This window comes from Polistes dominula, unplaced genomic scaffold, assembly GCF_049000335.1.
Source record: "Polistes dominula isolate Pdom_NZ unplaced genomic scaffold, Pdom_raw_medaka contig_23, whole genome shotgun sequence".
NCBI classification, from domain to species: Eukaryota; Metazoa; Arthropoda; class Insecta; order Hymenoptera; family Vespidae; genus Polistes; species Polistes dominula.
This window is the reverse complement of record NW_028300963.1, coordinates 5361112-5380112: the sequence shown is the minus strand read 5'-3', so window position 1 is coordinate 5380112 and position 19001 is coordinate 5361112. Positions and strand designations below refer to the sequence as shown.

At 32.2% G+C, this 19001-nt stretch overlaps 1 protein-coding gene across 3 annotated transcripts in view; it reads left to right on the top strand.

Moving 5' to 3' along the window:
- Positions 1 to 19001, top strand: part of nmo (serine/threonine-protein kinase nemo) — an 83801-nt gene that overhangs the window by 44503 nt on the left and 20297 nt on the right. For all 3 annotated transcript variants that reach the window (XR_001475619.2, XR_016176617.1, XM_015319526.2), the window contains exons 2-3: positions 3573 to 3702; positions 5322 to 5377. Coding sequence is in view for 1 of the 3 variants with exons in the window: in XM_015319526.2 (XP_015175012.1) it covers positions 3573 to 3702; positions 5322 to 5377 (186 nt within the window). In the remaining 2 variants the exon portion in view is untranslated. The remainder of the gene's footprint in view (positions 1 to 3572; positions 3703 to 5321; positions 5378 to 19001) is intronic.

Here is a 19001-nt window from a genome sequence, read left to right as displayed (position 1 = left end):
TGTTCCTTCTTTGGAACACAAACAATGAAAAATAAGAATAACTCGACCAAATTAGATTTAAATAATTAGCAATATTATTATTATTATTATTATTATTGAGAACTAAATCGATCTTTTACGTTGATGAAGCATTATTGTTACGCTAAGCTTAAGGGGGTTTCCCAAGGAGAGAGAGTTGCGTTAAATTAGAACGAACCTAATCTGTTTGAAACCTTTCAAGAGTATAAATACAAACCTAGAATCGTCTTTGTGTCCACTAAATGCAATGACTAGCCACGAACTATTAAGAAAATTAATTATAGTCTCGTACTACAATTGTTATTAGACGAATGTCAATTTTGATATTTCAAAATTGATCTAAAGTTCGCATACTAAAACGATTTAATTACGATGAAAAATAAAAACAAAAAAAAAAACGAATATGAAATAAATGATAGAAATTAATAATTGATAAAAAAAAATATATATATATATATATATAATTAATAATATAAACGACGTAAAAAGAAGTACGCATTGAATGATAAAAATAAATGAGAATCTTGGTTCAAAGTCTGGGATTTAATCGTCGACCTTATCGCACTGCTTGACTATTTCAAAATATCGCTTGTTTTGTCGGCCGAACGAATGAACAAATGAGAGAACGAACGAAAGAACAAACTTCGATGTAAGAAGAAATTCTTTTCTAAAAGAGTTTAAAAGAAGATTTAAAAAAAAAAAAAAAGCTAGAAAGAAAAAAAAATAAGGAGAGTGAAAAGATTGTTTGAATGTGCGAAAAAAAAGGGTGATGGTAGAAAGAAAGGTACGACGACCGTCGAAAAGGTTCAACGTACCTCTCTCTCTCTCTCTCTCTCTCTCTCTCTCTCTCTCTCTCTCTCTCTCTTTCTCTCTTTTTCTCTTTATCTTTCTCTTTCGCACACGATCTTTCTTCTTTGCTTTTAACATCACGGAAGCGAAGCCACGAATTTCGAGTGGAATGACCCTGAATTGCATATGGGGATATGCATCGAAGGCTGCACGCTCTAATTCCGGCTTACTCACCACTCACTCAGCAGACAAGTTCGATCGTTTTCGTAGCACGCGACAACATTTTCATTTCTAAACGGTAAATACGTCATTGATTATTCCAATGAAAGCACAACGACGAATTGATACAGACAAAAAAAAATATAATATAAATCTCGTTGAAATGATTTTTTTTTTTTTTTTCATTATGAAAATTAAAATATTTTTTGTGCAGACACGTGTTATTCGTATATTCCATAATTATTTAAATTTATTTGTACTTTTTTTTTTCTTTTTTGATATGAAGAGATTTGAAAACGATTTGCCATTGGGCAGAAGGCCCCTATTGAACTACCACGTTCCATATTTCATCATCGTTGGATACTAACTCATAGCTTTCGCGTGCACTCGAGCGTCTAGCAGTACGATACACATCCATACACACATACACACATACATAGATACTTTCTTCCCTCGAAAACGGATCAGGCTGCTGCTTTAGACGTTATAACGATACGTGTAATATCTGCATAGAGACGTATACACACATGTACTTGTATAGAACTTCACCAACGTAACATATACGTATATAGTCACGTATTTTCTCTAAATCTAAATCTAAATCTACTTTGACATAAATCCACTTGCAACTGTTAATCCGACGTAGATTAATATCATATACGCGTGCGCATACATTTACGTATTTATTTACTTTTATTTTTATGGTTTTTTTTATATTTTCAACAAGCAAAAATAAAACAAGAGCAAAAGTTTGTTGAATTATAGATACGGCAAAGTTTCATTTCCTTTCTTCTTCCCCATATAAAATTCTATTCGATAACTTTTTTTAAATAATTTATATCCAAACGAGTAGTAAAGTCATTTAAAAAAGAACACGTTTCCAGATTTACGAGTATTGTATAGGTGAATATCGAAGAAGAAAAAAAGCAATTTTTCTATCCCTTTTTAAATTCAAAATTATTTTAACAATTTTTCTCTCTCCCTGTCCATCCGTCTACCTGTCTGTCTGGACAACACATGAATTCGTATTGCTAGGAATGGTCGACAAATGGAATTGGTCATCGAACGAAAGCGAAGGTACAGATCGAGAGAACTGAGGATGACCACCAACAGTTTGTGGTATGATGACAGAAAGAGAGAGAAAGACCTCCTCCCCCCCTTCCCACCTCATTCCAATCCCTCCTCCCTCTCTAGCAATGAAATCGAACTGCCATAAACCTGCTAATTTGCAGGAGTAATAATTATTTCGTCGTTGGGTCTGCGAATCACTGTTAGAGACATCGATTTCAATGTTATAATACATTGTCCACTCTCTCTCTCCCTCTCTCTCTCTCTCTGTCTCTCCCTCTCTCTCTCTCTCTGTCTCTCCCTCTCACTCTCTTTGTGATATTCCTCGATTATTATCGAACGCATTTCTGTGGTATCTCTTCATTATCAAACTCAGATTGAATATTCCTAGGAATAATGATTTATTTTTAAATAATTTAATGTCTGTCTCTCTTTCACACACACACACACACACATATATATATATATATATATATATATATATATATATATATATATATATATACACAGTCAACCCTCCTATAACGCGGTGAGTGCGTACCGCGTTATATGGAAACCGCGCTATAAGAAACTCGGATTTAACCGTACAAACCAGGCTAATTCGTAGCGCGTTCTATGGAAACCGTCTACCGCGTTGTATGGAAACCGCGCTGTTAGAAACGCAGAATTAGTACAAATCACATCATTCGTACCGCGTTATATGGAGACCAATAAGGACAAGATAAATTATAAATTATTTTTATTGAATTGAAGAGCTTATATAAAGAAATGATACCAAAACTAAACTAAAAAACTGTTAGAATTAAAACAGAATTTTAACCGATTTAGAATTTCGATTTTATCTTCAAGAGATATAAACTTTCTTTTAAACCCTTTTCTTGTTTCTTTCGTGTTTGACATGATGCAAATCTAGGGTTAATAATTACTTTATTATTATTATATTAGAACAAATGAAGAATATTACTTACAGTATTGTAATATAATATATATAATATATATAAGAGGGCTGTCGCATTTTCAGCTCCGCGTTATATGGAAACCGCGTTATGAGAGTACCGCGTTATAGGAGGGTTGACTGTATATATATATATATATCTTATCTCTATAAAATTCCCCTGTCACAGTGTTTGTTATTCTTATTCCCCGAAACGACTTGACCGATTTATATGAAATTTTTTGTGTATATTCGGTTGGTATGAGAATAGTTTTTCGTATATTTCTTATACCCCTGAGTGATAAGGGTGACCTACCATAATTATTTTTCCTTTAAAAGGATATTAAGAAAAAAGAGAAAAAGAAGACAAATGTTATGTGCGTAGATTCAGATCTATCTATATATTTATTAGCCACAGCAACGCGTGGCCGGGGCACCCCTAGTATATATATATATATAAATACTTAGCGATGCGTCGATGAATAAACTTTAATTAAACTTACTATTCTATTGTATTTATTAATAATTTGATTTATTGTTACAGGGCTGTCACGGATCCCAGGGATGGTAGGAGAGTGGCCTTAAAGAAACTGCCGAATGTCTTTCAAAGTCTCGTCAGCAGCAAGCGCGTTTTCAGAGAGCTGAAGATGCTCTGTTTCTTCAAACACGAAAATGTAAGTTTAAATGTCAAAGAATTAGTGTAGGCTAGAAAAAAAATATACTGGGTGATTCACTAGCTGGATGATTCACTTAAATACCTTTGAAAGTACGATAGTAGCAAAAAAGTGGATAAGGAAAAAGTTGCAAGAAAAATTTAGGACTACGATATGACGTTAGTATTTGTTTCCTAGATTGAGTCATTTTAGAAATTTTTTGGTCAACTTTGTTTTCTTCAATACAATATTATATTTTAATATTTATATAGGTGTAAATGTTAAATTAATAAATAAGTTTTAAATCTTTATGTGAAATATAGTTAAAGTGTTCGTGCGCAACACTCAGAAAAGATCGAGAATATTTAGTAAAAGATGGAGAGTAGAAAGTTTGACTTTCTATATGTTGTATTTGGTATGAAAAAGAGATGTAAAAATAAAATAAGAACAGAAAAAAAGGAATCATAGGTAGTAAGAAGAATCTCCTCTTTAGGAGGTTGCGCTTGTTCATTCGTTTCTTCCATGTTTCCCGTGATCATAATCTCTCAATAAGTTAGTGAAGTCGAGTTCTCAAATAGTACTATGCTACGAAAGTACATTTATTTTTCAAAGAGTTTGGATTTAAGTATTGGCAATGCGCGAGTAGATATCTTTCTCTAAACACACATACGCATGATCGAACGCACGTATGTCTACTACTATATTCGAGTTTCGTTCGAAGAAAGTTTCTTTAAAGGCATCAGAAAACCCTTAACTCTTCGAGTGGCTGCTCTCTTCAATGTTATGTTTGTGTTGGTACTTGAGTCCGATCCTTTTTCTTGGATTTATCCTACTGTGTTGTCGGCACACGTTTTATTATCATCTACTCTTTCCATCTCTTATGGCTTCCTTTTTTTTCTCTCTCTTGCATTGTGTTATCTATACCGGAAATTTATTCATCTTATTACTCGATTTCTTCTTCTTATTTTTTCCTAATTGTCTTTCTCAATTCTCAATTTTTTTGTTTTTTTATTTTGTTTTATTTTTATTCGTATACGCGAGTTCGATTTAATATGCATAGTGATGATTAATATTTTGTATCATCGATTATACGATATCGTATTAAATTTGGTGGCAAGTCGATTAAATATTAAATGTTAAATTTATTATTGACTCGAGATTAATTAATTGTTCAAATGTATTTTCATAATGGAAAATTTCACATAATTACTCGTATTGCTTCAATATTATTCTTAAACGAGAGTGGGGGAAATAGTAATAGTAGTCGTCTAAAATTTCCCTAAATGTTGTTTCCAATTTCAACAAACTCTAAACAAATCAAAACTACGAAATACATTGTGATTATTTGTAAAATCATTCTTTTTAACAAAATGAACTAAACTTTTATTTTTCGAATCATCCCGAGCTTTTATTTCAAGCTAATTTCAAGTTAAAACTTCTAAAAGCTTAACTTTTTTTTGTTCTTTATTTCATTGAAAATTTCGAATAAGTTTCTTGTAGATTTTCAAGTAAATAATGATCCTTTAATGTTTCCCTTGGAATAAATTTCTTCCTTTCTTTTCTATTTTATTTTTTACTTTTAAAACTGGAAAAATCAAAGAGGTAAATCTTAAAAGTTTGATTCTCTTGTTAATTTTCAGGTACTCTCAGCCCTGGATATCTTACAACCGCCGCATCTCGACTTCTTCCAAGAAATGTATCCTTTTCTATCATTTAATTTATAATGTAAGAGCAACTTACTTTTCACACAAGAGGAAAGGTAATTTGTTAAACTTTCTTAGATTTTGTGTGTGTGTATATTTCTCATTCTTTCGTACTACCTAAGAAGAAAGCGAGCAAACGAGTAAATAAACAATGGAAAACGTAGAAAATTTGTGGAATGTTAGAATGTGCGAAGGAAGTATCGCTACTACGTAAATTATTTGCGTGTGGGAGTTTATCCATTGAATAGAATTCCAACGATCACAATGTATGCGCATGCATGCATACATACGTGTATACACATAGAGATATAGTGAATAATAACTATTCGCGATATCTCTAGCCTAGTAATACGTTTCTACTGCGTACTAATATGTACAAAGTAATCGAATATGTCGCATCCTGTGCTTCTTACAACCAATAGATAAAAATTTTTTTTTCTTCTTCTATTTCTTCTATTATGGTATCATAGTGTAGCAAGCGGAAAAAGAGCGTTACTTTTCTCATAAATCATTTCTTTTTGATAATACTGAAACTTTTGTTTTAACTTCTTTTCCGTTTATTAACTTTCAAACTGGAATATATTGAAAGCTCGTCACACAAATTTCACGAGAAAACTTTGCTTATCTTAAATTTAATAAAAAATCACAGTAACTATTCATCGATTGATCGATTAATTATACGATTAATATTCTTCGTAATATAACTGTAACGTCCTATAAACGTCAATTCTTGTTTAGAAATCTTATTAAGTTTTCATCGAGTATGCTTTTGCCATATAATAGCTGCAGCAACAGCACCACCACCACCACCACCATTACAACCATCACCTAACAAACCATACGAGATTTCCTATCGGCAACTTAGAAAATGTATATGCTTAACGGTCGAATCTTTGATCCATCGATCAAGGAGAAACCGATCCATTTCTGAGAACGGGATCCCGTTCAATGCATTCTCCCCAGAAGTTAATCTCGGTCGTGCCGGTCCGATAAATCAGTTCTCCGCTCTTCTTTCTCTTTCTCTCTTTCTCTCTTTCTCCTTTTATTGGACCTCCTTGTTACAACGTAAATCATCATTAGTAATGCCGGTTATTATACTTTGCGGCAGCATCATCTTCATCTTTATCTTCAATCTTATTCAAAACGTTTCTGTATCTCTCTATCTTTCCCTTCCTTTCTTTCTTTATTTCTTTCTTTATCTGCTTATCTCATCTTTTAGATTACGCAGTTCATATACGAGTCAATAACATTATTCACTTGCAACCTGACTTGACTGACTCTCTCTCTCTCTCTCTCTCTCTTATCCACAATTTCTCTCTTTATTCGAATTATAATTCTATCAGTTCGATTAGTTGTTGCTTTTATTTTTCATTTCCTTTTTTGGTAAGTCAATATTGAAATTAAAAAAGCATTGATGTCTGCAAATGTTTGATCAATTTTAAACATTTGCCTTATTCTTAACATTTCGAATTTATTCCTTTTTTTTTCCTTTTAATTTAAATATTGGAATTCAAAGTGTTGCTATTAATGAGGCTTGTGAAAAAAAAATACTTTGTGATTTTTAGTTGTTGTTGTTAAATATCGAACATTTGCAATTATTATCCAAGTATTCTACTAATTTTATTATTATATATTAATAGTCCTTTAAATAATTATCGTCAATAACCAAATTCCTAAATAATTAGATTGATTTCCTTATGGTTCAATTCTTACGATTAGTTTTGTTGAAATTAAATTTAAATATTGAAAATATTAAATATTAAGTATAGAAGTAAATTTTTCGTTTGAAAATATTTCCTTTAAAAGGTCGACCACAAAAGTAACTATAGGAACTTAACCGATAAGCTACCGGTTGATATCTAATTAAGGAACCACTCAGGATCAGGGCGTAGAGTTGCGGCGGAAACCGCAAACAGAAATGAGTGCAACAGATATAGCTATATGTACATATGTATGTATATATGTATGAAGAGTAAGAGAGAGAGAGAGAGAGAAAGAGAGAGAGAGAAAGGGAAAGGGTGAAGGGCCGGAAGCTTCGTTGAATTCTAACACTGCTTACGAAGGACGTCGTTCCTCCTCATCCTCTTCCTCCTTCTATTTCGCAATGAATATACCATGCACGTTGCTAGATGCGTTGAATTCTCTGCTGCTACTGGCGACGTTGGGTCGATCATAATCACGGATTATTAATGCAACCTGTTCGGGAGAGTAGTAGACCTATGTGACACGCTGTTGCATCCCAATAACTCTCCTAGATTTAACTTTGTCTAATGATTCCTACCGAGAGTTCATCATACTAACTTGTAGCAAGTTGTTACTCCACGATAGATCATTCTAATCATCATCACCATCATCATCATCATCATCTTAGAGATCTCCGTTAAAAGTAGATTTGATCAATCTATTATGATTGAGATTATACTTTCGTTTCTTTTGATTAATATACTTCACACTCGTCCTTTATATTTTGTTCTATATGTTAGATAATTAGATCAATGAGAAAAGAAACACGTTGCTTTAGTTTATTTTGTTTGTTTTGTTTTATCGTAGAATCTTGATTTATCTTCGTGATAATCTACTGGAAATTAAAGAGGAGTAGGGGAAGGAAAGAAAAAAAGGCTAGCGTTAGCATTTAATTTGCATGTACTTGTTAGGATATAGGATATTATTGTAATAGCGTTAACAGACCCGCATAATGTAATGCACTTTAATACCCGCATCATATCGAGAAAATTGATATCGATTATTGAAAGATTATTCGTGGTGGTACATTTCTTGTTCTTTTTTTGGTCTTTTTTTACATCTTTTATTCTCTTAATATATATATATCTCCATATCATAAAATAATTATTAATGGAAGAACGAGATTGACATCAATAACAGAGCTCTTTATTGGCTAATGGGATTAATGAATTACAAAATATTTGATTATTTAACAAATTTTCTATTTTATCGTAAAAATAACGATTGAAATGATTCATTCTGTATATGTAATTGAAATGTGCAAGAAGTAGAGATGCGATGATACGAATGAGGAAACACAGAAATCGCCAAGTGCAAACCGATATAGAAAACCCGAAGAGGTTCTATAAATAAATCCTAGGATCTATGATGACAGCTCATACGAGTAGGATAGAGAAATACTAAACTAGAAGAAGAAGAAGCAGAAGATGAAGTCGAGTAATCCGACTTTCCCTCCACCTCTCAACCCCTACCCGTTACTACTTAAAAATAGTCTACCTTTTTTTCTCGTGACTACGTCGATGAACCAACTGCTTCGAACTTTGAACGTGAAAGCCAAACCGGAAACTAACTAAGTAAGCAAAAAACAAGAAAAAAAAATGATATTATAATTGAAAATCACGCATGAGTCTCGCATTAGCTTAGTATCATGCGTCTGCGAAGAAAAAGAAGATATTAAGAGGGGGAAGGAGGAGGAGGAGGAGGAGGAGGAGGAGAAGGAGGCCAAAGGGGAGGGTCAGTATGGCCAACGTAGACTAACAGAACGTCCGGCTCGAACGAGCTCGACCGGATGCGGGGAGAAGCTTTATGGTGTTTCCGAAAGGCAAATGAGATAGAAAGGGTTCTTCTTCTCTGTGATGCTTGTTTTTACGTCCGCTTGTATACACACACATTTTCTTGCCTGACGTGTTAGCACTTCTCTCTTTTATCGTTCATTTCACATACGTTTTTTTAATTATATATATACCATTATAAAATTCATCTTATTAATCTAACCGTTTTTGATGAATCCCATCCCATTAGTTTTTTACTTATTTTTGAAACATCACATTTATCTTACGATTTGAATTATGTCGTTTTTTTTTTTTTTAAGTGTTTTTCCATAATTAACCTCTTAAGCACGGTTAAATATTGCGTGGGGTTGTTTCTCTATACGGCAGAGTTTCAACGAAAATTACGTGTAAACGATAAAATTACGATGTGTGACGAACAATGGCTGTTCTATTATGCGAGTACATTTTAATGAAGTTTTTCTATGATTAAATTATCATTTTTCTTTAAAATACTATATTGCACATACTATAACTTTAACAATTTACTTTAATAATTAATAATAAAATTATATGTATAATATATTTTTAAAAGATGTTATTCTACAAAACTGCTATAGCGGTGTGTCGTACTAGAATATGACATTCGCGAAAATCACTATAGTGGCGCGTCATGCCTGAAAGGTTAATGAATTTTTTTCAATTCTTCGTATATATAATTTGAAGTTTCATTTTGTTTTTAATTAAAAATGAGATAAAAGACGGGGATAAACATCGTTTTATGGGGAAATAGGAAATGTTGTAAAATGAGGATTAAAAAAAGGATAAAAAAAGGATAAAAAAAGGGAGGAAAAAGGTAAAGAAATCTTTGGAAAGGGGGTGGGTGGGTGAGGCGCTTTGTTCGGTCGATTAAACCGCTCCTCTTTCTCTCTTTTTCTTCTTCTTCTTCTTCTCTTCGTTTCTCCACGGCTCAAATAAATATCCCTCATAAAGCAGACAAGGGTGCAAGGAACGAACGAATTTTATATCGCCTATGGCGAGCCACACATCGCGTGCCCACAGCCATTCAACTTCATCCTCTAGATTATATTTTTTTATTTTATTTTTTTGTTACTTGCCGCTCTGGGATGTATACGCCGCTATGCTAATAATAATCACTCTATTTTCTTTATTTTTTTTTTTTTAAATGATCGGTAATAGATAAATGACAGCATTTATAATCCACGTAAGATGAAACAACCTATCTTTTATGGTTCATTATCTGATATTTCTTTTTTCTTTTTTCGATGGAATTAATCAGAGCGATGAACAAGAACGTAATAAAAAAAAAAAAAAAAATGATAAAAAGGTATATATCTCACGCACGTTCTATTACATCGGTAGACTATTAAAAATTGAGAAAATATTTTCTTTATTACCATAATTCCATCATCTATAATTTTATCTTTGGAATATACATATATATATATATATTTTTTTTTTTTTTTTTTTTTTTGATATAACGTATATTCAGGCATTTTTAATCTATCAATGGATTTATCTATTCGCTTGTACAGGTAGATAAATAATAGATAAAACATGTTTTGATTGGGAAATTTGATTACTTATGAATTATCAATCGTTAACAAGTTTTATTTCGCTTAATCATCATAAACAGAGAGATCAATCGATTTTTACCAATTTTTTTTTTTTTTGTCCACTCTCCTTGTTTCTACCGAAAAATGCGTTTCAAAGGTTCGCAATATTGAAATGAAAAGAGAATCTTGAGTTTGAATTTAAACGAATAATCGTATTAGCAAAGCTACTAGCTAGGAAAATGATTAATCGATTACGTTGAACAATTTTCTATCGTTTTTTTTTGCTTTTTAATTCGTGCAATCGAACACCGTTGAAAAACGGGTTTGTAAATCGCTAAGCAACTTCGTAATATATGGCAGATCAGTACATAATCGCATAATAACTCTTGATACACGCAAGGACATTTACTCTGTAGGAGAATTATGAGTGTTCTAATGAACATATATCCACGATGTTGCCAATCAATTAATAGAATGATAACGGTTATCGCGAATTTAACGATATGTCCGGATATTAACAACGTTTCCTCCTTTATTAGTTCCGACAACTACCTAAACATCATCATCATCATTAACACCATCATCACGAATCACTTTAACTACATTCATCTATGCACTTGTAGATGCAACACTTAAACCAAGCTTTTTTTATTATTATTATTGTTATTATTATATATATATATATATATATATATATATTTTTTTTTTCATAATATATAGTTTTTGTTTTGTTTATTCTTGTCATGATTCATTAGAAGCAATGCAAATGTTCTAATTTTACTATTCATTTATTGTTTCTTATTTTACCCTTTTAGTAGTCACCTTTTACGACAAGTAAGGATTACTACAAATTTATTCTTATCCCCAAATCTGCATGTAGAGATTCATTTTAATAATAGTAATGATTATTACTATATATGCAAATATACAATTGATAAATACGTTTCTATTATATTTCTATCTGATATTTTTTTTATCACAAAAAGTGCTTCGTTTCACCCGTTTTCACGGTGATGGTGTTGGTTGCTTTTATTTCGCGCGAATTGAACGTGGTGTACACGGCACTTTGCGAGTGGCAAACTGTGCGTGGAGTTGAAACGATAAAAAAGAACGTGTGTAAATTAAAGGTCGTCTCTCTCTCTCTCTCTCTCTCTCTCTCTCTCTTTTGTTTTATTGCGTTAGTCGACGATGTAAACCATTAGATGGAAAAGCGAGTTGATGTTCGTTACTACTGACGTTCCACATCTATCTGTCTCTATTTCATTCTATTTCTCTCTTTTTCGATTTATCTCTCTATCTACCTATCTATCTATCTATCTATCTTTCTATCTATCTATCTATCTATCTCTTTCTAAAGCTACACTTTACACTTTTTCTAAGCTTTTTCTCTTGCTTTGTTCACTTTTTTATCGAATGCTTGTTAGCGGCAGACGAGCCAATGAATTACAACGCGTATGTTTTTTTTTTTTTTTTTTATTACTCGCACGTAATAATTTCTTGTCGTGTATTTTTTGTTTTGTTGAAAAAATGTTATCTTTCGCTTCTTCGATTTATTCTCTGTTATTCGCACGAATAATAGAGAATAAATAATAATAATATTAAATGCCGCGTTAACCCATTAGAGACCACGACTTTTTTCGAACACGGTTTCCCAGGAGACATTTTTTTTTTTTTATTATATTGCCAATTTTACAATGGCTAATTTTGTTTTTCTATACTTTAAAGATACTATTTATACCAAAAAGAAAATCTTATCTCGACGAATACTTGACTCAAAATAACTGATAATGGCTTGGTATGATTTTATTTTTAGTTTATTTTTTAATTGTTATTTTTTTTCTGGGAAAGAATCGTATCGAACTGTTGCTATTAATTACATATCGAATGTAATGAAAATTATTTGTTTATAAAAAAAAAAAAATGTTGGCTGCTCGAGTTGTTCAACGAAGAGGACAATATAAAGAAGACGATCGCACGTATTTTATTCTGAATTTGCATATCTATATTATGTAACATTTGTTGTATAAGAACAAACATATATAATGTTACCTACTTTTACGTAAGTTTGTGTTTCTATATTGCATACGAGAGGTGGCACGTAACAAAGATGCGAATAAGCCTTCCAATGATCTACACAAATCGATCTGTCTAATCGGAATTTCCTATTAGATGGTTCAAACATGTATTTATACTTTCAGTTTTACTCGTATAAAGATTAAAAAAAGAAGTATATTACGGTTCTTAAATTCAATTTAATGTATAAATAGTGTTATATACGTGTATCGAATTAAAAAACAATTGGATTCAATTGAAACTTGTTAAAATATTAAAATAATCTTCCATCTAAATGTAATTTTGTATCGGACGTTATTAAAAAACAATTTTACTCGTGTATTAAAGAGATTTAAAAAAAAAAAAAGTATTAGATTCGTAAGGTTCAATTTAATTTTGACGTGTAAATCGTGTTACATGTGCGAAGATCGATTTAGAAAATTTGATAATCCTCCCCCTCCCCTCCCCTCCCTCCCTCCCCAAAAAAAATAAAAAAATAAAAAAAAAATTTGGAACGCGTAGGAAAATTGAAACCGTCGATCTATCGGAAATTGCTTGCTCTTTTTTTTTTCTTTTATTTATTATTTATTTATTCCTTTTTTTTTTTCTCTCATTTTCTTTTTCTTCCACCACATAAAACGTATCGAGTATCGCGCAAAGCTCTGGTGGTTTTATATCGATCGACCCCCACAGTTTTTCGGAGCCGAAGTAAAAGTGAGTTCTTTGTTCTCTGGCATACGATGCCTAACTTTTTTTTTGTTCTCTTCTTTTTCTCTCTCACTTTATGTCTTGCTTTATTAACTCTCTTCGACGTTACAACATATATCCTGTCTAAAAGACTCTAAGGGTATATATTTTCGACAGCTCACCAAGTATATATATAAGACGTTTAACCCATTACCATCACCCGCCAATGCCCTTTTTTTGGAATGTATTTTGAAATTTGTTTTTTTAATAACTATAATAATAAAAATATTTAATATTCTAACTATTTTTATTTTAAATCAATAATTAACGATATAAAATATAACTTAATTTTTTTTTACATTTTCGTATTGTGACTTAATGATAATGGGTTAATACCAGTCAAAAATCTTTCCTACACGCGTGTAAACATTTTTCTAATATAATAAACTTTTGCCTCCTCTCTCCCCTCCGTGCGTCTATTTCAAATATAGGACGAATTTTTTACACTTAGTTAAAAAAAAAAAAATAAAAAAAAGAATTAGAAAAAAAGGAACTGGAACGTTTCACGATAACCTACTTTTTTGACTAAGTGTTTAGATTAAAAAAAAAAAAGAAGAAGAAAGAAAAAAAAACTAGAAAAGAAACAGGAACGGAAACGGAAAAGAATTAGGTCGAGAGTTGGCGAAGGTATTCGAATTTCGTTGATATAAAGGATCGAGTGAATCGTAATGAATAATCAAAGATTGATTAGTTTCCAATATCTTTCATGTAATATAAACAAATGCGTGTGTGTTAATATTTAATTGAATTAACAAACAATGTTAACGTTTGGATAAGAAAGTATAGAAAGAAAAGATGGAAAATGAGGAAACTAATAGTCGATGATTAAACGCGTGGTGGCCATTTTAATTGCTATGGTATTAAATCTATCTTAATTGGTTGGCTCGCATAATGCTCGCGCTCCACTGTCGGCGTTGTGTTGAACAACGTAACGAACGACGCAACGAACAACTCTACGTTACGTTAACGTGGTATGTTTTATGTGTCTGTGTGTAGTGCATCGATGCCTTTGAAATTCCGATTGGTTCGTTGTCCGTGTAACGTGCAACTCCTAGTCATACATCTGTGTATCCAGAAATTGCTTTAACTCTAATCTCGTTTGGCCTCTCTGTGTCTATCAATCCATTCCTTTTTTTTTCTTTTCCTACACCACCCCCCTCTTCGCTCCCCCTCTTTACTCACCGTTATTTGCATTTCGATGTTTTGCTGAAAATCTTTTTAATCAAATTCTATTGATTACAATGAAATATTTTTTGATTTTAAACTTTGTCCAGAGTGTTTCATCGACTTTCGAATCACCTATTCAAATGAAATAGATGAATTTGTTATAAGAGATAGAAATCGAATATCAATCCGAATTATTATTGCGTACTTTCAAAACGGAGCACCACAGTTAACTGATTAAGATGAAAGAAAGAAAAAAAAGGATAATAGGAATACCTAAACGTTTAACGTTATCAGGATTTGTCGGATTCAAAAAATTCTCTTGGATATTGTTGTGAAACGAGAGAAGAAAGGCAAAAGACGTCGACCAAGAAGGAGATAAAGGAAAGGAGAGAGAGAAAGACAAGGGGAAAGAGAAAGAGAGAGAAAGAGTAACGCGTAGAATCCAAAGACTCGTCGAGTTCTCGAAGTCGTTTGCCGGCCGTGTTCGAACTTGGTTGACCGGTCGGACGGGCCGGATTGGCCTTGCTCGAACACCTCGGACTTTCAGCCCTCATCATCGTCATCCTCCTCTTCTTTGTTGTACACGTTCACTTAACAAAGGAATCGTTCTTAAGAATGACCCTAACGATAACAATTGATCTACATTATCAACAACCTTTATCATTTTCGATGACAACTTTATGTACAAATCACTAATAATCTCTAATAACGTATCTTCAATTCTTTAGGACTTGTTGTGTTGAACAAAGATTCTATTTTCAAATCATATTAATTTTCTCCTATTAAATTCTTTTACGACGTTAGTGTTCCATTTTTGAAACAAAGATTTTGATGATAGGAGCTGGTATAGTTTTATAGGAAATCTTTATATATTTAATACCAACTTGTAATCATCAGTGATCCTAACATTTCTCAAAACTATGAAACTTCTATTAAATTTTGGGATTTATTTCTACATCTAATCGAATTGATCGTTAAACCATTTAAAAAAAAATCTGATCTCAACCTAAAGAAAAAAAAAACAAATAAATAAATAAATATAATATTGTATGAGAGTTTCCGCAATTCCAAGGCTAGGACAATGGAAAGTCGACGAAGTCTTCCAGGTTGTTCTTCTTCCTCTTTAGACCGGTATGAGAGGAGAAGAGTTGAGAAAGAGTTGGATGCGAGGAGAAGAGTTGAGAAAGAGTTGGATGCGAGGAGCAGGAGGTTTCAATAGAAGGGAAAGGGGGAGAGAGGAACGACAGGATACTCGATTTCCAAGCTCTCGGAGTTCGCGAACACTTTGCGGCCAACAGTGCGGCCAACAGTGCGGCCAACAGTGCGGCTTCCGGCGATGCGGCTGTTGGTGCTGTTACTGTTGGTGCTGGTTCTGGTTCTGGTGCTGCTGCTGCTGCTGGGGGTAAGTCGCTTTGTCCAGGAACCGGTCGACGTGCCTACCAGGAGGTAGGCACGCATCGATCCTCCAATCGGCCTCCAGCACAGCATTCAGTCTCTGCCACCCAGACTCCAAATAATAATATGTTTCTCTAAATGAGTCTCTTATATTTGACTAGGCTTTCACTATTCTCTCTTTCTCTCTTTTAAAGATACTTTCTAATCTTTCTACCTGAACATTTTCTTCTAAATGCGTATCATATTTGCATACATATCTTTTTTTTTGTTGTCTTTACATTTATTCTTCAAAAATGCCGACTTTGTTCTGAACGAATTTTTGTGCTCAAATCAAACAATCTTGTAGAATTTTGTTAAAATTTCTTTCTAGTTCAATTTTCATTACTACCATCTAACTCTCTCTTTCTTTCTTTTTTTTTTTTTTTAACTCGATTTATTGTAATTAAAGCTTCAAACTTTACCGATACCTTTAATAAATGAACGTATAATTCTCGTCAATATGACGTTGAATTAGCCAATTTATCAAAGGTGACTAACGTTGGAACACGAAATCCCAACCAGATTGAAACGTATCTTTGTAATCAGAGCAAACTCAATCTTTCTGCTTGCTTACTACTATCCATAAAGCTTTCCAATGATTGCTGAATTTTAATTTCGAAGTCAATATCTTTATGCCCCTTTTCACCGCCACATCAACCTCTACTACCATCACCACCATCACCAATCCCCGATTCTCATTCCGCGAATTATAACCTCAACGAATTTATCCAAATACGATCTAATAATAATTGCATAAACTAAAAACAGGTTACGGTTAGAATCGAAACCTGTTACTGACCAACTATTCTCATTGCATGATATCATATATTTATATGTATGTGTGTATGCGTGAGTATGAGATCATTCAATATAGAAATTGAGTAGATCGATCATAAGACGATACCGTACAAGGTAGAATTTTATGATTTAATAATACATTCGTATTTAACTTAGGTATCATAGAGGAAAAAATGATGAAACGTATTTTATAAAATATAAAATATAGAAATAGGGTTAAAAGAGGAAGGACGATATTGGCTCGGCGGTGTTTAGGCGTTTCAGGTCGAAGCCAACCGGACCAGTCGACTTGCATACCACGCCAGGTTCGCAAGCAGCCTCTACCTGCATTCCAACCTACCAGTCGACCTCATTCCGCCATTATACTATTTCATTTTCCTCGAACGTGTTCGCTCTTTTCTTTTATTCTTCTTCAAGTTGGCCGTATATACGCGACGAAAAGGATAATGACGATGATGTTGACAGTGAAAGGATAAAAGTATAGAGAGAAAAAAAATAGTTAATTCACTTTCCCTTTGTTCTTATTTCATAAATCCTTGAAACTTAAAACTAATCTTTTATTAATGATTTATGTTGAGAAATCATTTCGACGAAAATTCGACAAAATTATTCAATTGGTCAATAAAAGTAGTGTCGAAATTTTTCATATACAAATCTATTAATGAGTGGTTTTTTTCTTTAAACATTAAAAATACTAAAGATTTTGAAATAAACAAAAAATATATTAGCATTATTTGAAACCTTATTGACTTTTAATTGAATTTTAATGGGTTTATTTATATTATAATATTATTATTATTATTATAATGAAATGATAATTTTTTAAATTTCAACTTAATTGAAACTTTAACTATTAATTAAACGTTAAACTATTTAATCTATGACCATTGTTCATTGGTCAGTAAAGTAAATAATTATTATTTACGTTTATATACAAGAGACATATATTACTATCCATTTAATTATTTATTGTTGTTTAAACGAGATAACGAATATGTGACCAATTAAATATTCCTCGCGAATCTACTATTTATTTGATAAAACGGTAGTGTAAAACGATCGGTTCGTCATCGATAGTAAAATTAGCCTTGATTAAAATTAAGCTAATATAAAGCCGCGACTACGCGCAAACACACCACCTGCAACGAACAAAGACTCAAATGTTAATAATTAATACATTAATATTATATAATAAATAACATATGTATTGGTTATATTCCGTTACAACGGTATACCCAAATTTTAACGTGTTAGATACAAGAGATGAGGAAGACTACAGATATAAAGTTTAATAATGTTCACACACATGCACACACATACACACATTTTAAACTCGTTACAAATTGAAACTAAACTTAACACATACCTAGAAAACTGGTTCGTTAACGAGTTCACGTTTTGCCTTAAACGATGTTTCTTTTATTATCGAATTCGTACTATATATGACATTTCGTTTTCTTTTTTTTTTTTTTTTTGTTCTTTTTTTCTCTTTTGCAATTAATACCCATACCTCGATATTACGTCGAATCCTGTAATGTACAATTTTACGATTTTCAATTAAAATTTAATTAATAGATCAATTAAAAAGCACGAGAGTGCCAATTCAAAAATCTGTGCTTTAATTTCTTTTGTTTGTTCTAAATTATATAGAATTTGTTTAATTTTTCACATACAACGTTCTTCTCAAATGTGTGAATATTTTCTTTTAGTAATTTTTATCTCTGACAAAAATTCTAGCAACTTTGATAGTTACATATGTTACCCCTTGGTGGCAAGCAACCTATCCTCCCCCCTCCGTTCTCTTTTACACTCTCATGCTTCTCCATTGCGACCTCGTTTCTCTTTCTCTTTCTCATTTGGTAGAGAAGTTGTGGGTTCTCTCTTTTCAAGCTTCAACGCTTAAATCCGTAAATTACCAACTTCCCCCGTTCATTTTGACTATCCACTTTCGTTACCAGTCAATATATTTTACAATTTTCATTTTTCAATTCTCAAACTTTTTACGCTTTATATTCTAAATATCTTTTATTTGATTATACCAATAAATTTACAATTTTCATTATTCATTTTCTTAGAAGAAAAAACAAAAAACAAAAATAAAAGCAGCAACATGAATTTATAAAAGTTTTCATTTCATCGAGTACAAAAATTGTAATTTTATATGGAACATAATTATTTGCCTATAATGATCGATGTATAAATAAGAAACAAAGATGAAAATGAGCAAACAGGTAGTTTATTAAAGGTCTTCCAAAGTTGATTTCACGTCAAAGGACGATTCGATAGCGTTTATTAAGGTCGTTCTAACAAGGATGGTAGGACTTTGAGGA